Raw genomic sequence first — 26626 nt, 5'->3', positions numbered from 1 at the left:
ACAGTATCTCCAGGTATCCCCTGTTAAACCAACCTAATGCTAGATTACGCACATGTTGGAGTTTCTAGGGCTTACAGACTCTTTGGAGCCATTTGCTTGATTCACACAGCTTTATAAAACATTGCATTTCAGATTTGACTATACATATGAATCATTTGGGAATCTTATGAAGATTCTAAATTAGTAGGTCTGGGTGGGAGAAGAGATTCTGCATTTCTAACAAGGTGATATTTTGCTGCTGATCTTAGGACCGCACTTGGAGTAGTAACAGGGCTTTGAAAGGCAGGTACAGGTTTGTCCCAGTGTAGTAGTTTGTCTTAAACCCAGCCAACTCGCTTTCCCATTTTAATCACCTGCTGGCTCCCTCCAGCAATTTACAACCCCCGTGAGTCTCTACTGATCACATTTAACCATAAATTATTTTAGGGATTCTTTTGTTACTTTAAAAAATGTTTTCTGTCTGTGAACAGTTCTAACTTTGACCTTCTCCACAGCTTTTGAAAAGGCTAAATTAAAAAGAGAAAAAGCAGATGCCCTAGAAGCAAAGAAAAAAGAAAAGGAAGATAAAGAGAAAAAGAAGGAAGAATTAAAGAAAATTGTTGAAGAGGAGAGACTGAAGAAAAAAGAGGAAAAAGAGAGACTTAAAATAGAAAGAGAAAAGGTATTCATTCAAGTATATTAGCTATACTCTCTATATAATAAGTAGTGGGTTTTACATAAATTCATGGTTAATTTTCAAATGCTTTTACACTTTGATTCGTATTTCTAGTTGTGCATAGACTGCTGATAAACAGTAATTGCTTTATCTCTCTTTTGCCCTGGAAAATTTAATAATTAAAAAAAATTTAATAATTTAAGGTTCAACGTGTGTGTGTGTGTGTGTGTGTGTGTGTGTACACATATCTGTCTTTATACCCCAAAGCCTCTTAAGTACAATTCTGAAGTTGATTTTCTTCATTATTTAGACTTCCAAATTTAGGGAAGATGATATGCATAAAACTTGTAAAATCTATAATTGGAAAAATACAATAAAATCTACAAATAACAAGAATTATTAGTGTTCTTATTCTCCTTGAAGGAAAAAGTATCTGTAAAAATGGGTTTTTCAGCAAATCTTTTATTACAGTCTTGAGTGGTAGGTATTTCTTAGAGAATTCTGTAGGTAGTTTCCTCCAGAGTCAGGAAGTGTCCTTGGTTTTCCCAGATATTTGCAAGCAGCCCTAGCTGATCCTGTTACACCCTGTGCTCGTTTAAATTGCCTGTAGTTTCTTGAACTATTTCAAATAGGCCATTGGGCTGGGGCTGGAGGTCTCTAATATGTATACACTCCAGAAAATGTAGAGGACAAGAAAACCACTTGTAACCTACATGTGTTAACATTTAGAGATAGCATTTTTTAAAAGATTTTATTTATTTATTTGAAAAGGAGAGAGAGCATGAACAGAAGGAGCAGAGAGAGAGAGAGAGAGAGAATCTCAAGCAGACTCCCTGCTGAGTGTGGAACCCAACACAGGCCTTGTTCCCAGAACCCTGTGATCATGACCTGAGCCAAAACTGAGTCAGATGATTAACCAGATGCACCACCCAGGTGCCCTTAAAGATAGCATTTTTTTTAGCACTTCAGTTTATATTTAATCTTAATTCTGGGCCTTAAAAAAAGAAATGCAGGATTTATAATTTTGTAAATTTTTTTGTTTTAACATTATTGAAATATCCCTTCATGTTATTTTTTTCCTCTTTTTTTTTAACTTTATTTTTTCAGTGTTCCAAGATTCATTGTTTATGCATCACTCCCAGTGCTCCATGCAATCCCTTCATGTTATTAAGTAAACTAAGTAAGGTGGGACTTTTAGTGACTGCGTAATAGTTAATCAAATAGATACAAGTAAAGTGCTTTATAATTTTTTGCTCATAAATGATGATACCCTGTTCAAATTTATGAATAAAAGTTTTTAATGTTTTTAGATGATATCCCTGGATAAATTTGTAGGAAGTAAAATAATAGGTCAAAGGCTAGGAACATTTTTTAAAATGTACATAGGTATGTGTTTGCTAAATGTGCTTATTTTCACTCTTAACAGTGAATGAGAATACCCATCTTACTACACGCTACAAGAATTATTTGGGGCAGGGAGGAGAAGACTTACTATAGCAGAATTAGTTCTGTAACTATCTTTTTATGTTGAAAATTTGATAAGTGCCCATCTGTTACCTCCAGTGGTCCTAAATTTCAAAGGAAGAGAATAATATTAACATATGTTAAACATTTATTGGAAAGTAATTATAAATTGTAATCAATTTAAAACATTTCCTTTACACTCTGCTTTATTGGAGACTTTTTAGGGTCATTATTTATCTTCCAGTGTCAAATACAAGAACCAAGAAATAAGTGTATCTATCAAAAGACCAAGAGAGCAAGAAAAGTGGCCTGGATGGAAAGAAAAAGAAATCTATCAACTGTGTTCTGATACTGCTTTTACTTCCTGGTCCCTCTATCCTTAGGCTGCTAGACTTAAATGAATTTTGAAAATAACAACTATACTACAAATATGGGGCGAGGTTTTATTTTAGGTACTCTAATAATTTGTTACATTACTTTGTCAGGATTTAATTGATTTGAAATGGGAGAGCCCCTGTAGGCAGGGTCAGATTGAATTAGTATTTATCCACGGGCTACTATGTATGAGACCTTTTCCATCTTTGTAGCAGTTGTGTTAGACAGGCATTGTATCAGTAGTTCTAAATCAGTAGTTCTAAAACTTGAGTATGCATCAAAATCACTGGAAGGACTTACTAAAACATCAACTCCTGGGTCTCAAACCAAGTTCCTTGTTCAGTAGGTCCGGGTTAGGGCCCAAATATTGTAATTCTTACAAGTTCCCAGGTGATGCTGATGCTGCCTTACAAAATTCTTATAAAAATTTTTATTAACCTTTTGTTTTAGGAAAGAGAAAAATTACGGGAAGAAAAGCGAAAATATATGGAATACTTAAAACAGTGGAGTAAACCTAGAGAAGATATGGAATGTGATGATCTTAAGGTATAACTATGTTATGTGACATTTCACACCTATGCTCTACGTGCCTTATGTGGCTTTGCTAATTAAATTCTTCTTTCTTTTTAACAGCGGGATCATATTGAACTGAGAGGAAATAGTCAATTAAGTAGATGCTATAGTTAGAGTCCCAAAGCAGCACTGTTAGTGTTTTATAACAGACTTCAAAAATGATTTTCATTCTGCAGACATAATTTGTCATTTGTATGGTTGTTAATAATCCAGTATTATCATGCATCTCAGTTTGTAAGGAACCAATTCCAAGTTCAGTAGATGGTGGATTAATTCTATTCCATATCCTAAGAAGATCCTGCATTGAGGATAATATTGATGTGGCTAATAATGCCTTGATCTCAGCATCTAGGTTAAAAGTCTCTCTTAACTAGAAAATGTAGTCAGAAGTATACGTCAGCTCAAAGTTGTTCTTAGCTTGATTTTTAAAAAGTCCCTAGTGATTGTAATTACTAAAGCTGGAATAAGGCCAAGACATCTATAATTTTTAAAGTTCCAAAGGTGATTGTGATAAACATCCAGGGTTACAAACCACTAGTCTACCTGAAATCTTATTCAGCAAAGAGTATATATCTACCTTTTACGGTTTTCTCCACTTCACTCAAATAGTTATATAAATTGTTTAATCTTTCAGGAACTTCCAGAACCAACTCCAGTGAAGACTAGACTACCTCCTGAAATCTTTGGTGATGCTCTGATGGTTCTGGAGTTTCTTAATGCTTTTGGGGAACTTTTTGATCTTCAAGATGAGTTTCCTGAGGGAGTAACCCTAGGCAAGTGCTATTGCTGTGTTAATAGTTCACCCTAATATTAGTGGTTTAAAATAAAAAATTAATATCTCTCAGAGTTCTGTAGAGTCACTGGACCTCTCTGTCCACCCGTTTCTTGGAGTCTCTCATGTGGTAACAGAAAGTGGGCTGGGTCTGGAGTCATCTGAAGGCTTACCTGACTGCATGTTCAAGATGGCTTCCTCACACATAGGCCTGGTGCTTCAGTGCTCGTCCATATGGCATCCCACTCCATCAGGGTAGCCTTAACTTGTAATGTGGCAGCTAAGGGCTCCAAGAAGGAAGAGAACAGAAATGCCAGCCTTCTTTAAGTCTAGGGTTGGAACTGGCAAGCCTTATTTCTGTCATATTCCATTGGTCAGGCCTGCTGGGATTTAAGGGAGTGAAGGAATAGATTCCTCTTCTTGACGTTGTCATGGTTTACGTTAAGTGCAGGGAAGGAAGGAATTGACATCAGCTGTATTTAGAGACAAGTTACTGCCTACCTTAATTTGTCATTCTGTATTGACTCTGTACTTGTACTTTGTACAAACATTATAAGAACTACATTAATTGAGAAGGGCTTTGGGTCTCATTTTGGATTTTTAATTGTTAAGTAGCAAAATAATTTTCTTAAAATCAAAATAAAAACCCTCAAAGACAGAATTATGACACTACTGTTATTTTAATAAAAGTATATTCTTCAGGAGGGCTTTCACTTCACATTCCCTCAGTTTCTCTATGAACTGGGTGAGGCATGAATCATTGTGCCTTGCAGATCAAGAAGGTCTAAACAATGCTGGTTTAGGTAAGATAAATTAGATAACATTTATGACTTGGATACAATATTAAGATTATCCCTGATACTAATGATTACCTCTCGTCTGCACTACTTTGTTAACAGTAATGTCTCACATAGCTCTTAAGAACAGTGGGGCAACAATAACAAATCTTTGAGTTGTTATTCAAATTAGAATAAAATGATAATTTTTAATACGTGCCTTAATTTGTACCTGAAATTTAAACTTAAAATGAAACATGGTATTGATCTGCTGAGGCTAATTTGACTTTCCTGAATGTAGTGATTTTGGCTTATGATTTTATTATATTTTATTGTAATCATTATAAATTGTTTTTTGATTTGGCCTTGGATAATATTCTACTTTGATAAATGGACACTTAAAATAATTACATAGGCTGTTTGATTAAAATGTTTATTATTCCAATGGAGTTGTTTTTTCAGTACATGAACAGAACTTTAAATTCATTTTAAACATTTTATTCACAGAAGTGTTAGAGGAAGCTCTTGTAGGAAATGACAGTGAAGGCCCACTATGTGAATTGCTTTTTTTCTTCCTGACTGCCATCTTCCAGGCGATAGCTGAAGAAGAAGAGGAAGTAGCCAAAGAGCAAATAACAGATGCTGACACCAAAGGTCAGAACTCAGTATTATTGCTGATTGATAGTAGCTTTGTAGCTTTGGAACTGATCTTTGAAGGTTATCTTAAAATTAACCTCTCTTTTACAGTTATAAAATATAGCTGTTCAAGTCTCCCAGTTCTGGAATCATATATGAACAATACATTATCAGTTGTTTTATAAAAACTTTGTTTTAATACATCCTGTTTCTGATGACCTTAAAATATCTACCCTCCCCCACAATCTATCTTCCTTTTTATTCCTTTAGATTTCACCTGTGATTTAGGAGCATTATAGATATCACTGACCAGTATCTAGTTCCAAGAGATTCTGCTAAATGGCACTGATTCTTTTTTTTTTTTTGCCCCCCCTAAGGAAATACTTTAATTATTGTTACCAATACTTAAATTGAAAATACTCTGCTGATTTCATTTCAGATGTGATAGTTTGTAGATCAGAGTTAAGTAAAATTTAATTTTTTTATTTTACCAACAGTTTGAACTAGAAATTTTGCTGTTTAAATTCTATGCACTTAAATATCTAAAGTCAGTGTGTGGTACATATTAACATAGGAATAATTCTTGGAGAAACCCTTTTTATTTTTAAAACAGAGTATGTTCTCTATTTTGTTTAGGACTTACCTTAATCAGAGGAATTGTTAAGCATGTGTAAAAAGAGATCAGTTTGGCTTCCTGAATTATACTCTCCGTGAACTTTGTCACATGAGAGATAAATGGAAGAAGCCTTATTAGAAGCCTTATTAAATAATACTTCAGTATATTGCATAAAAATTCACAATAAGAAATAACTTTTGGGAGACATTTTCAATACAAAAAGATGGGACATTCTTGCATTCAGATAGTATTGTTGACCTCAGATAATGTGAGCTTATTTTTTTATGCCTGGGCCCTAAAGCAACAGGATAATAATAACTACGCATCTGATGTTGGTTTTCTTTTTATTTTACAGCCTGAGTTCAAACTAAATATATTCTCTAGCTTGAGTGCTAAGCATCATAGTAGGTCCCTTATCAAGGTCATTTTAACAGTGTTGTCCCATTTGTCATCAGATGACTTAGTCCATGAAATGAGACTCTACTAAAGGGTAGATAGAAGAGAAAACAATTTATAAAAGTCTAAAGATTTTCTAAGATAACAAGTACCAGCACTAAAGACTAATTATCTAAGACAGAAAATGTGGCAAATAGCCATTAGATTGTCTTAATGACCAATAACATCACAGGGTGATCAAATTCTGACCTTAACATAAGACATAAATCTATATTTAATTCAGGATTTGAAGCAGGTGAATTTTGTAGTTTTGTACAGATGACAAAAAGTGGGGTGACAAGGAAATTATATTGGAAAAATCAGCTAGTTTAAAGAAAATATATGCAACTATTGGTGTTTGTATTGCCATTGTATTTTCCTTTCATGATTGGTTTGATCTGTAATTTTTATAGCTCTAATCCTATAGAGGACTAATCTATACATGCTAATGCAAGGTCTACCTCTAAATGAGTATTGGTCATTAAATAAAGGTTTTAATGCTCCTTTTGAAGATACTTATTTAAGTATTAGGGGAAAAAATGCTTTGGAATTTTTCCAATCTTCTCCACTTCCCTGTCCTATCGACTACATTTTACAGTTATTTCAGTTATAGTAAGGACCCTAGGCTATTCCCCCAGGTTATTTTACCTATGTTTTCCTATCTCCATTACAAAAAAGCTTCCCCACAGTTCTTTCTGAAAGAAAGTGACATAAGACACTATATATACATTATTTCATTTAATGGTCATACCATCCTTATGGTATAGATAGGTATAATACATCAGTAGGTTGTTAATAATTATTTTCTGCCATTTCTTACAAAAAAAAACTTAAACTTAAGGAGTTTAATTAATTTGCCCAAAGACACATGGCTAATAAGAAAGTGATGGGATACAGATTCAGGCAGCCTACTTGGGAGCCTCATACTGGCTATGCTATATTGCCTCATAATATGGCAAAGATTTTGAAAATTTGGATATTTGTTTCCCTAGCATTGCTTATAAAATTATCCATCTTCAAGAAGATATAAATTCTTTGGCCTTTGATCTCCCTTTTTTTATATCAAATCTTGGAAATTTTGACCAACAGTTTTTTAAATCTTACATTAAAAATTTCAGTTCCTCTCTTTAGTCTTACATCATGAAAAAAGCCCTTCAAAGTATATAGAGGAGTATCCTTATATAGCATAGTTTCACGTATTTGCTAAAATATCATTGTTTAGTGTTAGAATGTAGCTTCTAGGTTTCTGTGATAATAAATGTAACTTTCAGATAATCATAACATACAGGTGACCCTTGAAGAATACAGGGGTTAGAAAGGCTAACCCTGGGGCACCTGGGTGGCTCAGTGGGTTAAAGCCTCTGCCTTCGGCTCTGGTCATGATCTCAAGGTCCTGGGATTGAGCCCCGCATAGGGCTCTCTGCTCGGCGGGGAGCCTGCTTCTCCCTCTCTCTCTGCCTGCCTCTCTGCCTACTTGTGATCTCTCTGTCTGTCAAATAAATAAATAAAATCTTAAAAAAAAAAAAAAGAAATGCCAACCCTCCCTACCCCCAGCCCAAAATCCAATTATAACTTTTGACTCCCCCAAAATAACTGTTAGCAGCCTACTGTTGACTGGCAGCCTTACTGATAATATAAAAGTTAAATAGCACATATTTTGTATGTTATATGTATTATAGGCTATATTCTTAAAATAAAGTATGTTAGAGAAAAGAAGATGTTACAGAGAAAATACATTTACAGTACTATATTGTAAAAAAAAAAAAAGAGAGAGAGAGAGAAAGAACCTACTTATAGGGACACCTGTGTGGCTCAGTCAGTTAAGCCTCCAACTCCTGGTTTCAGCTCAGGTCATGATCTCAGGGTCATGAGATCAAGACCCCCATCGTGCTCTGCGCTGAGCATGGAGTCTGCTTGAGATTGTCTTTCTTCTTCTCCCTCTGCCCCTCCCCCTGCTTGCTCTCTAAATTTCTCTCTCTTTCTCTTAAATAAATACCTAAAAAGTCTTTTTTAAAAGATCTACTTATACGTGGTCCCACATGGTTCAAACACATGTTGTTCAAGGGCAACTGTATTCTCTTGGTATGATGTACCCAAGTGACTGTCTCTAAGCAAATCCTAGAGTAATAATACACTTTCTTGAGAGTACTATTTGGTAGATAATTGATACATATTTTGAGGCACCTGGGTGGCTCAGTTGGTTAAGTGTCTGCCTTCAGCTCAAGTCATGATCCCAGGATCCTGAGATCAAGCTCCACATCAGGCTCCCTGCTCAGTGGGGAGCCTGCTTCTCCCTTTGCCTCTGCCTGACGCTACTGCTCGTGCTCTCTTTCCCTCCCTTCCCCTCCTCTGACAAATAAATAAATAAAATCTTTTTTAAAAAAAACACATATTTTAACATGCTAGTTTACAATTAAACAAAAGTAAACTGTCATTTTGTTGGTTGTCCATTTCCTAAGGCCTTTATAACTTTGTCCTAGGAAGTTAAAAGTTACTACAAATAAAATAGGTTGAATGTGGTGATTGCAGCAAAGGAAGAGGGCCAGTCCACTTTTACAGTTCTGTAACTAAGACTATTGCTAATTTTAGAGTGCCTATTAATTTTCTTCGGCTTTCCATGTAAAATGAAAGTTGAGCAAGTTTTAGCTCTAGTATTTCCCTGGTAAGAAGGAAGAGAATGTCTGTCATTTGGACTGGATTCATGGCCTGGGAGGAAAAACTTCTGCATATATGCAATGTTCAGTCAGATAACTTCTCCCGTGTAGTAGTGTTTATGCTTTAACTGCCATGAAATTGTCAATGATTGTAATCAGACATGATCCCAGAGCTGCCTTTTTCCTTTTAGTTAAGGACAGTAGTTCTGTTCTCTGAGGTTCATTTTGTCAGCTTGTGAACTTTCGGAAGGGGAACATAGTAGGAGGCTAAGGAACCACAGATGGAGTTTTGCCCAGCGATTTTCCAGCTCTAATCCATGGAGTACTGTGAGTTGTACAGGGATTCCTGGGGGCCCCTGCAGCAGAGTTGGAAAGATGTCTGGGCAGGGTTATCATCTCCATATCCCACTGAACAAGGGAACTTTTATCTCTTTTGTATTGGATTCCTAAGACGTAGTTGGAAGAATTTAAAAACTGCTGATTGAGACTCACTCCTTTAAGAAGAATGAAGCCAATTAAGTGATTTGTCTAAAGGCTGCACATCTAGGAACTAGGGGACTGGCAGTGCTGAGCCTAGAATATGTATTTTCCGACTCAGTCTGAAGTTATGCCCACCGTTCTGTGATACAACAACAGGTTTTCTCGTGAGCTTAAAGTTTTTTGATGGTTGACGCTTTAATTTTTTTTTATCATCTGTGTATTATAATTAGGAATAATTGCATATGCTAATGCTTTATACAATTTGTGTCAGTAGATTTACTCTGTAGTTGTGTTTGTAAGCCAGGTATGACTTTCAGAATTAAAGCAGTTTACTTAGAAAATGCAGGGAACTCTTCCTGTTGTGTCTTAGATTGGAGAGTTTTCAAAGTAGAAACAGGAACTTTAAATGAAGAGGATAAATTAGTGGTTAAGAGACAGAAGTTCTACCTTAAAGTTGTTTTAGTTCTTTTTCTGTGCTGGTTTTGTGATTATAACCCATACGTTGTTATGATTCGATCTTAAAAATTTTATATAAGATTGGGGATCTTCAAAGAGATTCTGATTTTCAAAGTAGACTTTTCTAAAGTTATATTGAGCAAGGAGATTTGTTTTTAAAAGTGCACTGTACCATTTTGGGGGGAATGTATACGTGCATCTTGTAACTTGGTAACTTGGAATTGTCTTCTCTGTTAACTAGGGAAATAAGAGTGTGCAGCACGTGTCTCAGGATTTCTAGTTGAAGGTGGACCCTAGGCAGCATGTGAATGATGCTTGTTGTACCTCGCGTTGGTTCTTTTGAGGTTCCGCATGTTAAGTTGTTTGCTGTTTCTTTCATCATTTTAGAAAGGCATTATTCCCAAAGATTCCAGTTTTGATTTTCACTAGAATAAAGTATTTATTTCCTTAAAGATTTAACAGAGGCTTTGGATGAAGATGCAGACCCCACAAAATCTGCACTGTCTGCAGTTGCATCTCTGGCAGCTGCGTGGCCGCAGTTGCACCAGGGTATGTGTGGGTTTTATTTTTTTTTGTTGTTTGGCTTTTTATTTTTAATTTTATAAAGGTACATTTTACATTGCTGAGGGTTTATTGCTGATATTCTAAATGACGACTTCGTCTTTTAACAACTATAGGCTGCAGTTTGAAAAGCTTGGATCTTGATAGCTGCACTCTCTCTGAAATCCTCAGACTGCACATCTTAGCTTCAGGTGCTGATGTAACATCAGCAAATGCAAAGTACAGATATCAGAAGCGAGGAGGATTTGATGCTACAGATGACGCCTGTATGGAGCTGCGTTTGAGCAACCCCAGTCTCGTGAAGAAACTGGCAAGCACTTCAGTGTATGATCTGACACCAGGTAAGCTTTGCAAGTTGGAATCGCTATAATCTGCCTACTTCCTCCCCTCCTCTGTCGCTTTAGCCCAGAAAACTAGGTCCTGCTGAGAAATTTTAGATAGCCTTTTTAAAAGAGAAGGAGAACCATCCTTAAAAAAAATTGTTGGAAGGGGCGCCTGGGTGGCTCAGTGGGCTAAGCCTCTGCCTTTGGCTCAGGTCGTGATCTCAGGGTCCTGGATCGAGCCCTGCATCGGGCTCCCTCCTCAGCAGGAAACCTGCTTCCCCCTACCCCTTTGTCTGCCTCTCTGCCTAATTGTGCTCTGTCAAATAAATAAATAAAATCTTTTAAGAAAAAATTGTTGGAATACAAAGAGTGACCCAGGTGGAGACTACGCTTAATATTCATATCAGCTGTTTCTAATGTTCTTTTCTTTTTCATGTGGGTTTTCTGTTACTTTAAAAATTTGTGGTTAATCTACTAAATTTAGAAGGATAAGTAAGAATTAGCCAGAACTTCTATTTGTCAGTATATCAGAAATTTAAGCTGTAGCTGCTAAATTCTAACATTTGCTTGAACAGTGTTTGAGGTATGAGAAATGGTATATAAAATTAAGATGAAGTTACTTTTCACTTCCTTTTTTAGATAAAAAATTACAATGCACAAATATATAGTTTAATTTAATATGCTTATTTAAGAGAACATATAATAAAAGTAGAGTGCCTTCATTCCTAACATTCACATAGTTATTATACTTTATAGTAGTGTTTTTGTGCAGTATTTTCAGAGTAGCGATTTGCCTGTTGCCCTTTTTTTTAATTCACATGGTAATAATTTAGTTTTTATTTGAACTTCCTACGTGAACCTAAAAATTAAAACTTGAAAAAAATTCTTTGTCATTAGAAAGTTTTTCATGTCTGTTTAACTGGTCTATATGGTAATTATTTGTATTTGAAATACCTTGTATGTCATGTATCTGTTAATTTGGATTCAGAGGTACTTTTTCTGAAAACATGCCGTTGGCATGTTCGGTCCAGAGACTTTTTTCTATTCTTTATTAAGCTTTTTCACATTGAGCCACAAATTAAGATTTCTCAAACAATTCCTTTTTGTCATTGATGATACAGAAGTTATTTACCCATTTTTGACAGGAGAAAAAATGAAGATACTTCATGCTCTCTGTGGGAAACTACTGACCCTAGTTTCTACTAGGGATTTCATTGAAGATTATGTTGATATATTACGACAGGCAAAGCAGGAATTCCGGGAGTTAAAAGCGGAACAACATCGGAAAGAGAGGGAAGAAGCAGCTGCTAGGTAAAAGATAATTATAGTTAGTTGTGCTAATGAAGGCTGTTTATTTCTTTGCATCTAAAATGATATTTCACATTGGGCTGTAATGCGATACTGGCTCACACTGATGTTCAATGGCTTAACTGTTATAAATGAATTACTACACTGTAATTTGTGATAACATTTAGAGCACTTCCGTAATTTTATGATTAAAACAATATGCCAAAAGTTAAAAGTTTATCTTCCATCAAATAGACTATAATATTTTATGTTAACTTTCAGAATTCGTAAAAGGAAGGAAGAAAAACTGAAGGAACAAGAACAAAAAATGAAAGAGAAACAAGAGAAACTGAAGGAAGATGAGCAGAGAAACTCAGCCGCAGATACATCTGTTGGGTATGGTTTGAATTACAGTGCTCACTGGGCTTTACATAAAGAATAAAAATCAGCACCTTAACCTCTAAAATGTTTTTCAGAAGTTCTAAAAACGAGTTTTCTAGTTTTTTTGTTTATAGGTACATAATAATTATACCAGTGGACCTATGAAATTTACATATATATACAGTTCTCAAGTATACATGTGTTATGTTAAAAAATACTTTCAGGGAATCTAGAATTCATTTTCTCATAAAATTAATGTTGTAAATGATAATTGCCCAGAAAGCCTTCAATAGGCTATTTTTAACCAGTAGTACATTTCTAGCATTAATAGTGGCAGCTCCCTCACTCCACCACCACTACCACCACCATCACAGTTGTACAGTGTATTTCACAAAGTTCCTCTGACTTTATTGAGGAATAGGGATGAAATTGGAGGTTTTAGTAGATGGTACAGGGAGAAGGTGGAAGCACCTTAAGTAATTTAGTGACTTAAATACTCGTGGCATTTGAAAATACTTGGGACAAAAATTAGCTATGAAGACAAGTGGGAATTTTTGCATATTGTAGAGGGCAAACTCTGTTCAAATTTTGCAAAAATTTTTTTCTTTTATGAAATCTGCAAAGGAAGGTTTTAAAATCTCAGTATTCTGAAATTCGTATATTGACTCTTAGTTAAACTTGCACATAAAAATGCCTATTAGTCTTAGAGTCATAGGTCAAAAACTTGTAACAGCTGTATTTTATATGCCCATCCACAGTACTTTAAGAAATGGAATTTGGATACCTTGGGAAAGTTAATCTGATACCTAAAGCACAAGCAAGCAAAGAAAAAAAATAGATAATTGGGTTCCTTCAAAATTAAAAACTTTTGTGCTTCAACGAACACTGTCAAGAAAGGAAAAAGACAATGCAGTGAATGGGAAAAAATATTTGCAAATCATGTATCTAATAACGGTTTAATATCCAGTATATATAAAGAATTCCTATAAGTCAACAATAAAAGAACAACCCAATTAAAAAATGGGTAAAGGATTTTAATAGGCATCTCTCCAAAGAAAATAGATATACAAGAAGCATTGAAAAGACATTCAGCATCACTAGTCATTAGGGAAATGCACATTGAAATCACAATGAGATATTACTTCACATTCTGTAGGATGGCTGTAATCCAATTAAGGGACAATAAGAAGTATTGGTGAGAATGTGGAGAAATTGGAACTCTCATGCATTGCGGGTAGAGATGTAAAATGGTGCAGCTGCTCTGGATAAGTTTGGCAGTCTCTCAGACAGTTGAACCATTTGCTACTGTATGACCCAGCAATTTCACTCCTAGATGAATACTGAAGAGAATTAAGAGCAAATGTTCACCCATAAATGTATATACAAAAGTTCACAGCATCATTATTCTTAATAGCCAAAGAAGTAATAACCCAAATGTCCAACAGTTGATGAATGGATAAGCAAAAGGTTGTATTTCTTTGGTGCTATACCCATACAGCCCAATGTTGTTCAGCAATAAAAAGAAATAGAATTCTCATACATACTACAGTGTGGATAAACTTTGAAAACATTATGCTGAGTAAAAGAAGTTAGTCACAAAAGGCCATGTGTTGTATGATTCCATTTATATAAAAAGTCCAGAATGGGCAAATCCACAGCAAAAAGTAAGTGAGTGGTTTCCAAGGTAGTGGGGAAGAGGAAATGGAAAGTGACTACTAATGGCTACTACAGAGGTTTTCTTTTGGGATGATGAAACTGTTCTGGAATTAGATAGGGGTAATGACTGCACAACCTTGTGAATATACTAAAAACCACTGAATTTGTACACTTTAAAATGGTGATTTTAGGATATGTGAGTTACAACTCAATATTCTTTTTGTATTTTATAAACCTTTTCAGGTTCTATTTAAATATAATTGACTTCTAACATTGTACTAATCATTTTGGGTATATAACATAATGATTTGATATATGCATATGTTGTGAAATAATTACTACAATAAGTTTAGTTACTCTTCATTACCTCCTATAGTTATAGATTTTTTCCTTGTGATCTTTTAATTTTGAAAAAAAGGAAAATAAGCATATTATAGATTCTACAATTTCTTCTTTTTTTTTTTTTTTTTTTTAAATCCTCATCTAGCCTCACTCATTTACATTATCTCTCTGGCTCCTAACATATTAGAGTTTGCAAACCTCTGGATAAAGAACATAAGTGGTGGAACTTATTTCAAGGTTCATACAGTTTTAGTTTTAATTTGGACAGTGTAGTGGATTAGATGAAACATCTGATGTGTTCATTCAGCCTACTCTCCTCTACTGTTTGTCTATTTTCTACTCAGCAAACCATCACCTCCCAACCAAGCTACCTGGGCTGTTACAGTGGCCTCTTGTCTCCCCTCATCTGCTTTATCTCCCACATCATTTTCCACATAGCAACCAAAGTGCTTTCCAATCCTATCATTTCTTTTCTAAACTTTTCTAAACTCTTCTACTTTTTTTTCCCATTGCTTTTTAAGTAATGCCCTACAAAGCCTTTTGTATGTATGATCTAACCCTGCCTTTTTCTCATCCATATCTTGGATTACTTCTTTTTGTTTTATATTTTTCTCAAAATGATAAGCTCCTTCCTTTTCTCTTCAGCTCAGAGCCTTTGCACATTACCCCCTCTGCTAGAAGTGGAGATTTCTTCTTACCTGCCACCTTACCCCTCCCCAGTCTCTCTAGTCTCACAGTTTAAATGTCACTTCTTCAAGCAAGGTTTTCTTGATCCTTGAAAAGCTTTCATAGCAACTTGAATTTCTCATTTTTAATAGTTATTACATATTTTAATTTTATAATTGTGTTATTATCTGTTTTCTCTCTGAGAATATAAACTCTATGTCATTTTGTCCACTACTTCCTAAACATAATGGCTAGCACTTCATAGGCAGGCAATAAATATCTCATGAATAGAATTATATGTTGATTAATGAAAATAATATTTGTTTTTTTCCTTAAGGGAGGAAGAAAGGGAAGATTTTGATACTAGCACTGAGAGCAAAGAAATAGAGCAAAAGGAACTTGATCAAGACACAGTCACTGAAGATGAAGATGACCCAGGATCACATAAAAGAGGCAGAAGGGGTAATACAGTAGTTTCTTAGGGGCATGCTTGCTTGTTTTTAATTTATAAGGCACTTTATAATTCAGCTATCCTGAAATATGTATTAGATTACTTCATTTGTAATTCCAAGGTATATTTGCTTTTTAAATACCCGCCTCATAGCTGTGGTAAGTTTTTTAAATGGTGACCATTTTCTTATATGGTTTTAGAAGTTACATTCAGTCTTTATCCTCATGTCATTCATACTTGAGGGAGGATGACAATATTCATATTGTTTTAATAGGTCAGTTTCTCATAACTTCAACTTTTGGTTAGCAGGATTTGTTGAGTTTTTGTATTTACTATTTTATACTAGGCCAAATAGAAATTTTTATTCTGTAGCATACTCAGCATGCATTAGGTGCCATTTAGCTGCTAGAAATACAAAGGTCAATAATGCTTATAATTGGTTCCATATGGCTGAGAATGAAAATCAGCTACCTTAGAATAATTGCATGAATTGCTGGATCAAAGGGAATATATTTTTTTTAAAGTTGTTGATACAGATTACTTCTGAGGATCTTTAACCATCTTCATTTGACAACTATTGAAGATTTTTAACTTTATTCTGTGCCTGTAATTTTATATCTTTTTTTCTACATTATTTGCTAAGTAGTTATTATAAGTAGACAAAAAATTTGTATCATTGAGGCTACATTTTCTGATTATAATGCAATTGATTTAGAAATCCAAACCAAAAGGCCTCATTTGATTCATTTTAAGACACACTGCTAAATAATAGGTCAAAGTAGAAACCATAAATGGAAACTAGGAAATATTTAATACTAATCTATACTGAAAAAAACTAATCAGTATTGTACATTAACACTTGTTGGATATAGTCCCTCTGCTTAGAGGAAAATTTCTAGTTTTAATACATATTGGGAAAGAAGAAAGACAAATTGAGCTAGTCATTCATTTAAGAAGTTAGAGGTAGAAAACAGAATAATCCCTCCAGATGAAGGGAAACAAAAGGTACAAGTAGAAATTAATAGAAAGTAACAGAAGAGAATAGCAAAACCAAAAGTTTTTCTTTGAAAAAAATCCAAACTAGACAAATCTTTCTTGAAACTGATTTGGGAGGGGAGTCACAATAAGGTGAAGACTCAAAAGGGAAGCAGTGTAACTACAGATTAAGTAGAAATTTAAAGATAAGGGGATAGCATATATAGTTTTATGGCAATTACTTTGAAAGTGGAGGCAAAAAATAAACAAAATCCTAGAAAATACACATTATAAAAATGGATTCATGAGAAAATGTATAATGTGAGTGGTCCTAAATCATTAGATCTTGAATCAGTGTTAAAAATCTTTTTAGAGGGGCGCCTTGGTGGTTCAATGGGTTAAAGCCTCTGCCTTCAGCTTGGGTCATGATCCCAGGGTCCTGGGATCGAGTCCCGCATAGGGCTCTCTGCTCAGTGGGGGGCCTGCTTCCCTCTCTCTCTCTCTCTCTCTGCCTCTCTGCCTACTTGTGATCTCTGCCTGTCAAATAAATAAATAAATAAAAATCTTTTTAAAAAAATCTTTCTAGAGGGGCGCCTGGGTGGCTCGGTCTGCTAAGTGTCCAACTCTTGGTTTTGGCTCAGGTCATGAGATTAAGCCCTGTGTTGGGCTCCTCTCCACATTGGCCGTGGAGTCTGCTTAAGATTCTTTCTCCCTCTCTCCCTCTGCCCATCCCCTGCTCTGCCCCCCTCCAACCATTCTCACTCTGAATAAAATAAATCTTCCTACAGCGGAAACTTTAGTCCTAGACAACTTTATAGGTGAATTTTCCCAAATTTTCAAGATTGATTTATTTATTCATGAGAGCCAGAGAGAGAGGCAGAGGGAGAAGCAGGCTTCCCTGCAGAGCAGGGAACCCGATGCAGGACTTGATCCCAGGATGCTGCTATCATGACCTGAGTCTAAGACACTTAATGGACTAAGCCATCCAGGCGCCCTAATTTTCCCAAATTTTATTTTATTTTTTTAAAAATTTTATTTATTTTTTGACAGAGAGAGACACAGCGAACAAGAGAGCAGAAGCAGGGGGAGTGGGGAGAGGGAGAACCAGGTTTACCACTGAGTAGTAGGGAGCCCAGTGTGGGGCTCAATCCCAGGACCCTGGGATCACGACCTGAACCAAAGGCAGACACTTAACGACTGAGCCACCCAGGGCCCCAATTTTCCCAAATTTTAAAGCAGCAGATAGTTCTAATCTTATACAGACCCTTTCAAACAAAAGAGAAGAAATAACTCCCCGACCATCTAAGCAATCTGACAGTGATTGAAACAGGAGAAGTTTACTTCAACACGCCACACAAGGCCAGGCATGCCACCAGGAATCCAGGCTCTTTCTGCCTTGTTCATACTGCCGTCCTTATGGTTTTGCTGCCATCCTCATGTTCCAAAACGATTTATCCCAGAGGTTACATATAACGCTCTACTTCCATTTCTGATCAGAAGTTTCTCATAGCTCTACCTCCCAGGGAGACATTTCCTGTTGGGAAATGCCCTACTTTTGAATTGCTAGGTACCCAACTAAGCATTAGGGGTTCTGTTACTTTAAATCAGTGGTTAGTAAACTATAGCCGATTGGCCAAATCTGCCCTGCCAGTTTTTATATAATCCGGCTAAACTGGTTTTTACATTTTTAAATAGTTGGGGGGAAAAGAATGATATTTTGTAATATGAAAATGATATGAAATTTGGATTTCAGTGACCATAGTTTTAATTGAACCCAGCCACGGTTGTTCATTTACATATGGTCTATGGCGCTTTCATGCTACAGTGGCGCAATTGAGCAGCTGTGACAGAAACCATATGGCCCACAAAGCCTAAAAATATTTACTAGCTAGCCCTTTAATAATAGTTAGTTTGCGTACTCCTGCCTTAGAGAAAGGACTGAACGTAACTTGCGGAGTAACAGACTCGGCCTCACTCTCCGGTATGGAGATTGCAGTTTAAAGTGTGTCCCTCATATTTAAGTGTACCAGTTTCTTATCAGCATAGCATATTAGTCTGTTCAGGCTGCCATAAAAAAAAACAAAAACACAGACTGGGTGGCTTAAACAACAGAAATGTATTTTCTCACAGTTCTGGAGGCTGGAAGTGAAAGATCAAGGTACCAGCAGGGTTGATTTCTGCTGAGGTGTCTTCCGGCTTGCTATGACCCTTTCTCGCTCTGTCCTCACACATCCTTTCTTCTGTGCCCACAAGTAAACAGAATGAGCACTCTGGTCTCTTTCTCTTCTTAAAAGGACACGAGTCCTGAATTAGGGTCCCACTCTTTGAAATCACTTGACCTTAAAATCTCCTCAAGGGCCCTGTCTCCCAATATGTCACACTGGGGTTTAGGATTTCAACCTATGAATTTGGGGGGCATTCAGTTTGGTCCATAATACTTAGTAACTTGGGATATTTTTGGATATTTTTCTGATGAAAATTTAAAATATGATGGGTGATGGTCAAATGTTTAAACCATAGGGAAAAGGAGACAAAATGGATTTAAAGAATTTACAAGACAAGAAGAAGTCAACTGTGTAACAAGAGAGCCTCTTACTGCTGATGAGGAAGAAGCTTTAAAACAGGAACATCAACGGAAAGAGAAAGAGCTCTTGGAAAAAATCCAAAGTGCCATAGCATGTACCAATATCTTTCCCTTGGGCCGAGACCGCATGTATAGGCGATATTGGATTTTCCCTTCTATTCCTGGATTATTTATTGAAGAGGATTATTCCGGTCTCACTGAAGACATGCTGTTGCCTAGACCTTCATCATTTCAGAATAGTGTACAGTCTCAAGATCCTCAGGTATCCACTAAAACTGGAGAGTCTTTGATGTCTGAATCTACCTCCAACATTGACCAGGGTCCATGTGATGATTCTGTGCAGCTGCCAAAACCAGTGCATAAGCCAAATCGGTGGTGCTTTTACAGTTCTTGTGAACAACTAGACCAGCTCATCGAAGCTCTTAATTCTAGAGGACATAGAGAAAGTGCCTTAAAAGAAACTTTGTTGCAAGAGAAGAGCAGAATATGTGCCCAGCTAGCCCATTTTTCTGAAGAGAAATTTCATTTTTCAGGTATATTTTCATTGAAAACTGTTTCTTTTCTTTCTTTCTCCCCATAATCTCCGGTTCAGGTTTAAACATCTGTCAAAGTCTTAGAGCTATATTTAAAACACCTCCTCTTTTGCTTGGACCATGCTCTCAGTTTTCAAGTTAGAGAATATTTACCAGTTAGAGGAACAAGGTTCTCTGGATTTCACTGGGTTCCATTTGGATTATGAGGAAAGGCAGCGCACAAAGATCCATACTCTTCCTGATCTCATTCCCTGATCAGTAGACCCAATAACCAAGGCACTAAGGATAACCTTAATTTTAGGCATTTGATATGATAGTGAGAGTGCGGTCGTTGAGGGTTTTGGCTAAGGGTTTAGGGACAGGTTCCCTTAGTGATCACTTCTTTGGAGATTGGCTGCGAGGGCAGATCAGGCAGCAACATCTCCTATATGATGGCCGGTTCATTAATAACAGATAAGAGAAAGCAGTAAGGCATTTTTGGGTATAAGTTTTCATTATTACTAAACGAGATTCTCTAGGTAAAGAACTCTTAAATTTAGGGACATATTGTCATGACTACTTTAGTTCTCTTCAGGATTAAAAAGTATAGATCACAATTCTTTAACAGCTTTATTGAGTTTAGTTCATACACCATACAATTCACTCATTTGAAGTGTACAATTCAGTGGTTTTCATTATATACAGATGTGCAGCCATCAGACAATTGTAGAACATTTTTATCACCTCAAAAAGAAACGCCAAATTTGTTTTCTGTCTCTGTAAATTTCCTTGTCTTAACATTCTGTATGAATGTGATCATATAATACATTGTCATTTGTGACTGACTTTCACTTAGCATAATGTTTTCAAGGTGCATCCAAGTTGTAGCACATGTCAGTACTTCGTACCTTTTTATAACCAAATAATGTTCCATTATATAAATATATAACACATTTTATTTAACCATATGTTGATGGATATTGCTTTTGTTTCCATATTTTGGCAGTTATGAATAATGCTGCTATCAACATTTATGTACAGGTGTTTGTCTCAACATAAGTTTTCATTTCTCTTGGGTGTATACCTAAGAGTGAAATTACTGGGTCATGTGATAATTCTGTATAATCACTTGAACGGCCATACTGTTTTCCAAAGCGACTGCATCGTTCCGTATTCCTGCCAGTAGTGTCTGAGGGTTAGAATTTTTCCACGTCCTTGGCAACACTTGTTATTGTCTGATTTTTAGATTCCAGCCATTTTAGAGGTATGAAGTGGTACTTAATTGTGGTTTTTATGTGAATTTTCCTAAAGACTCATAATGTCGAGCATCTTTTCATGGTCTTATTGGCTGTTTGTTTGTCTTCCTTAAAAGTCTATTCATATCCCTTCATTGCCTGTTCTTCTTACTGGAATGTCTTTTTATTGAGTTGTAAGAGTTCTTCAGATATTCTAGACATGAGCTCCTTATCAGATACCTGATGTGCAAACATTTCCACTCCCCCCTATTTTTTGCACTTGAGGATTTATTAAGTGTTTTTATATCAGTTATCTCACTATCATAGCCATCACATTGGGGACATTATATTTTTTAGTAAGAAAATCATAATAAAGGTATTGATAACTATTTCAGACAAACCTCAAATTGATAGCAAACCAATGTATAGTCGGGGAAGATCTTCCACTGCATATGATTCAGCTCAGACGTCTGCAGAAAGACAGCTTGAATTGAGGCTGAGAGATTTTCTTTTGGATATTGAAGACAGAATCTACCAAGGAACATTAGGAGCAATCAAGGTTTGTACCTGTTCCCATTTTAGTTTACCTAATTACCAAAGTTTTGGTCATATTTGTTAATTTATTTGGTATAGGCAAGGCATGTGTGTTTTGAATAAATACATGGGAGTGCTTTATTTTTTTGTGAAAATTAAGTTTGTCCCCTGTACCAAAATACTTATATATGGGTAGAGATCTTCCTTAAACATACTCTATGGCTATCTGCTTTCTTAAACAGAATTTATAGAATGTAATTGACCTTTTTAATATTAATTTTTAGTATTTTTTAAATATCTGTTTTATGGTATTTTCATCCGAGATATTAAAATGTGTAAGGATATTTTCTTCTTCCTTGACTAGCTCCTGCCTGCTCTGCTGAGTCTGGTTTGTTTATTGGTTTCTTTGTTACCTTTTTAAAATCTGTAAGTAATTCATGCTTGATATGTGTGTTCTGTTCATTCCTTTGCTATCATCTGTCACTTTTTTGCTACTATCAGGTGACCAATCTTAGAATTGTTTATGATTTCCCTATATAGAGAGTGAGGTGCTAAAGCTTCCATCTATGAATGATATGTATTTCATTTTGGCCACTTAGTAACCTTCTTTTTAGATCCCTTTTTGATTTACAATCTGTTCTAGAATATTCATGAATTTTTCATATGTACATTGAATCTCATACTCCTTAGGAACCACATATGCCATTTTTCCAGGTTGGTAAATTTGGGTTTTGTTACAGGTTACAGATCGACACATCTGGAGATCAGCATTAGAGAGTGGACGGTATGAGCTGTTAAGTGAGGAAAACAAGGAAAATGGGATCATTAAGACTGTGAATGAAGACGTAGAAGAGATGGAAATTGATGAGCAAGCAAAGGTCATAGTAAAAGACAGGTACAAAAGGGATATTTCTAAAGTAACTCACTTTTCCTTGCCACTTCAGTTATATGGTTCTTTTCAGTAAATGTTTCTTTTTCTTTAAAAAATTGTTTTAAAAATCTTACCATGAGGACTTTTAATATTTGTAACCACTGAAATGAACATTTTCCTCAACCTCGGGCTCTCTTTTACTCTACTTTATGCTAATGCAGCCAAAAGACAGCTAGTTAAGATAATGGTAATTTCTCAAGTTCAAAAAAGAAAAATCTTTGAACTTAAGGTTTTAAAGTAACTTTATTCTATCCATTTTCTTTTCTGTAGAATAACAGTAAATTGTGGTAGGCTTAAATATTTTATGAATTATTAATCAGAACCTGTATCTTTATAGCTATAGACAGATACTTTGACTTTCAGAATTATTTTTGGGTAACTCCTCTTAAAGAGTTTATTATCTGGAAAGAAAAGAAGATATGACCCTGGGAGGGAAGATGTAGTACTGAAGGCTTTGAGCGAATAGGTTTGTACATGTAAATGATCATTTTAGCTGCAGCATGGAGATTTATTGCAAAGGGAGTAAGACGGGAGGCTGAGGAACTAAGGAGGCAGCTATCAGTGTCCCAACCAGTAAAAGTGGAAGCAAGAGAAAAAGAAAGAGGGAGCTGCAGCTGCCTGGGATACTTACCTTAAAGGCCTGTGACTGGGTCATCTGCCTAAAACCTTTCCCCTAAGCTTTGTCTCATCCGCCTTCCCTCCAAATATTTGCCCTTCTGACCTCATTAAATGAGGTGTTTAGTTTAGTTTAGCTCTTCATTCATGTATATATCTCCTTTTCCTACTGGCTTATGTGATCTGTGAGATGGAGGAAACTATTTCTTACACAGGTGTAAGTAAGCATTTGGAGGAATGGACTCAAGTTTTATTTACCTAACAGTGTTTTTAAGTACCATAAACTCTTCCATGTTTTCATTGTAGACTTTTGGGCATAAAAACAGAAACTCCAAGTACTGTCTCAACTAATGCAAGTACCCCGCAATCAGTGAGCAACGTGGTTCATTATCTGGCAATGGCACTTTTTCAGATAGAGCAGGGCATTGAGCGACGTTTTCTCAAAGCTCCACTTGGTAAGTACCAATTTCTACTTCCAAATATTAGCTCTATTTTAAAGGATTCTAAAATTGCCCTTTAATAGAAACTCACGGGCTGACACAATACAGTTGGCTAATTTGAAAAACTTGAGATTGTATTTTTATTCCAAAACATGGGTTCTTTCAGGTGAGTTTTGTTTTTTTTTTTTAAATAGTACTTAAGCTGTGAAGTGTGTAAACCTGGCAATTCACAGACCTGTATCCCTGGGGCTAATAATACATTATATGTTTATTAAAAAAATTAAAAAATTAAAAAAAATTTTTTTTAAAAGATTACCAAAAAAATAGTACTTAAGTACGTTTTAGTCTAAGTACTCATCTTAATGACTGTCTTTTTAATTTTCTGTCAGTCTTTTCTTTAGTGTTTCATCAAAAGAAAGATTACCAAAACCTGTGACTAGCCAGATCCTGCATAATCAAAAACTGTATATGAATGTTTGTTATCTAAAACAGAACCCCAAAGAAGCTACTTAAATGTCCGCCATTACGGGTATGGTTAAATAATGTGGGTCACTGGGGTGCCTGAGTGGCTCAGTTGGTTGAGCGGATGACTTTATTTCAGCTCAGGTCATGATCTCAGGGTCATGGGATTGAGCCCCACTTCAGGCTCCATGCTCAGCGGAGAGTCTGCTGGAGGATTCTCTCTCCCCCTCTCCCTCTGCCTCTCCCTCCTCTCATGCTCTCTCTCTCTAAAATGGGTAACTAAATCTTTAAAATAATAACAGTAATCGGATTGGAAACAGCACTGTGTAAGAAGCACTAAGTCAGAAATACTGAGTGTTAAAGGGTACGTAAATGAGGAAATGCTCTATAATTTATGGTAGGAAGTTAGAGGATACAATCTGGATCATGTTTTTAGCAATTTATGAAATATCTTTTTAGGTACTAATCCAGGAACATAATCATTGTGTGTTTAGGAAAATATGTTTTGAGTTCCAAATCAATTTTCGTATCATAACTCATAACTTCTTTTACTTCTGTGTGCTCTTTCTGATACGTTACTTTATAACTCATCATATTTAAGTTAATTTGTATCTCAATAGCGAGGTAGAAGAAAGTTTTTAAAACCATACCTTGCAGCACCTGGGTGGCTCAGTCAGTTAAGCATCTGCCTTCAGCTCAGGTCATGATCCCAGGGTCCTGGGATCAAGCACGACATTGGTCTCCCCACTCAACAGGGAGTCTGCTTCTCCCTCTTCTTCTGCCCCTCCCCCTGCTTTTGCTCTCTTTTGCTCTCAAATAAATAAAATCTTTAAAAATAAATAAATGAAACCATCTCCATTTGGTCTCATATTGAGAGCAACTTAAATAGACTAAAATGCCTTTTAAATTATTTGAATATTACCTTGTTTGAATAGTAAGAACAAAGTTTTCGTAAATATATGGTGCTGTCAGAATGTGAATATATTTGTAAAATGTCTGTTTTGAAATTGAAAAGTTTATGGCCAGTATCTCATTGTTCTAATAAACCTCTTCATATTTTTATAAATTGGTAATTCCACCATGAGCTCAACAACTCACTTTTCAGATTTGGAAGTAGCAGTTGTGGAAATAAACATGTATGGTAATAGCTCACAAAAATATTAGTTTGTATTTCCTATATCACTCTTACTTTGCAGTCTTCAATATTTCTTAATATTTTCTGTGTCCTGGGGCATGGGTAGCTCAGTTGATTAAGCATCTGTCTGCCTTGGACTCTGGCCATGATCCTGGGGTCCTGGGATTAAGCCTCAGGTCATGCTTCTCCCTCTTCCTGCTTGTGCTCTCTCCATCTCTATCAGTATTTCTGTCTCTCTCTCAAATAAGTAAAATCTTTTAAAAAAAAAAAAATACTTTCTGTGTCTAAATTGAATTACATATACAAGTGATCCCTATTATTTCTTACAACCATATGTGAATCTACAATTACTAAAAATTTCAATTAAAAGTTATTTGAAGGGGTGCCTGGGTGACTCAGTCGTTAAGCGTCTGCCTTCAGCTCAGGTCATGATCCGCATCAGGCTCCCTGCTCCATGGGGAGCCTGTTTCTCCCTCTCCCACTCCCTCTGCTGTGTTCCCTTTCTCACTGTCTCTCTGTCAAATAAATAAATAAAATCTTTTTAAAAAGTTACTTGTAAATTATGTAGCCTTTATAAGTATTTCACTACTATTCATTAATTCTGTGATTCCAAAAGAGATAAAAGACAGTTCTGCTGATTTTTACATTTCTGAAACTGCCATCTATTAAAGTTGTTTATAAATTCAAGGGGAAAACGTCAAATTATTTAGTGTGTCCATATTTTCATGAGTATATCATTAAATATCTAGACAAAGAGAACACGTTAACGCTGGGAGATGTTGCAATTACATCTAGTAGGTTATATGAGAGCTGAGAGCTATAGTGTTCTTTACGCTGGTTTGTATACAAGAGTGTTGGAACATTAATTTCATCCTAAAGGAAATAAAATAAACAATTTCAATTTGAGGTCTTAAAAAAAGGTGAAATAAGAAAAGTTCAACTTAACTTTGGTGGTAAATGTTGATCAAAGTTTAGATGTTGATCATTTATAATATGAATTTATCATCTACCATTGTTACCCCATAAAAAGCTAATAGAATAATTGATGTTTGTAGCTTTTTATATTATATTTGGTTTTTTTTTTAAGATTTTATTTATTTTTTTGACAGAGAGAGAGCACAAGCCGGGGGAGAGGGAGAGGGAGAAACAGGCTCCCCACAAAGCAGGCAAACCCCAGTATAGGACTCGATGCCAGGACTCTGGGATTATGACCCGAGCCGAAGGCAGTGAGTGGTTCAACCAACTGAGCCACCCAGGCGTCCTGCTTTTTGTATTATGTTTAAGCCTTTGGAGGATACGTTTTGAATGGGACAACAAGAGATAAAGGTGCCTCTGGAGTTTCTAATCTAAATATTTAGAGCAAGGTAATCAAGAATATCCTTAATCTGGGAAAGAAATGGGGATTCTGCTTTATGAATGTTTGAGATAGAATATCTATTAAAATTCTTCATTCTTTCAATTATTTTTCAGCATAGCAAATTAACTGTGGTAGGAATTTTCCCAGTTTAGTTTCAGAGATTACTATAGTTTCTTGAGGAAGCAAGTAAGAAATAAGAATTCTACTTATATTCCACATTCCTCAGGATGTCTCTTTTATTCTAGAAATTAATCACAGTAGTAAAACTAGGTTTTTTTTAACTTGAG

General features: G+C 35.7%; 1 protein-coding gene across 3 annotated transcripts in view; it reads left to right on the top strand.

Annotated features, from left to right (window-relative positions):
* Nucleotides 1-26626, top strand: part of LOC111158569 (bromodomain adjacent to zinc finger domain 1A) — a 96915-nt gene that overhangs the window by 57596 nt on the left and 12693 nt on the right. For 2 of the 3 annotated variants that reach the window (XM_022520699.1, XM_022520707.1), the window contains 13 exons: nucleotides 495-661; nucleotides 2945-3040; nucleotides 3702-3840; nucleotides 5123-5269; nucleotides 10346-10441; nucleotides 10570-10794; nucleotides 11922-12087; nucleotides 12346-12459; nucleotides 15446-15570; nucleotides 19055-19651; nucleotides 21261-21424; nucleotides 22140-22294; nucleotides 23252-23400. In XM_022520699.1, coding sequence (XP_022376407.1) covers nucleotides 495-661; nucleotides 2945-3040; nucleotides 3702-3840; nucleotides 5123-5269; nucleotides 10346-10441; nucleotides 10570-10794; nucleotides 11922-12087; nucleotides 12346-12459; nucleotides 15446-15570; nucleotides 19055-19651; nucleotides 21261-21424; nucleotides 22140-22294; nucleotides 23252-23400 — 2340 coding nt within the window. The remainder of the gene's footprint in view (nucleotides 1-494; nucleotides 662-2944; nucleotides 3041-3701; nucleotides 3841-5122; nucleotides 5270-10345; nucleotides 10442-10569; nucleotides 10795-11921; nucleotides 12088-12345; nucleotides 12460-15445; nucleotides 15571-19054; nucleotides 19652-21260; nucleotides 21425-22139; nucleotides 22295-23251; nucleotides 23401-26626) is intronic. The other variant, XM_022520691.1, reaches the window with a different exon arrangement.

Source organism: Enhydra lutris, unplaced genomic scaffold (genome assembly GCF_002288905.1).
Source record: "Enhydra lutris kenyoni isolate GAN:26980312 unplaced genomic scaffold, ASM228890v2 scaffoldscaffold4, whole genome shotgun sequence".
Taxonomy (NCBI): Eukaryota; Metazoa; Chordata; class Mammalia; order Carnivora; family Mustelidae; genus Enhydra; species Enhydra lutris.
The sequence above is the reverse complement of the archived record's forward strand: the minus strand, read 5'-3'. Positions and strand labels throughout refer to the sequence as shown.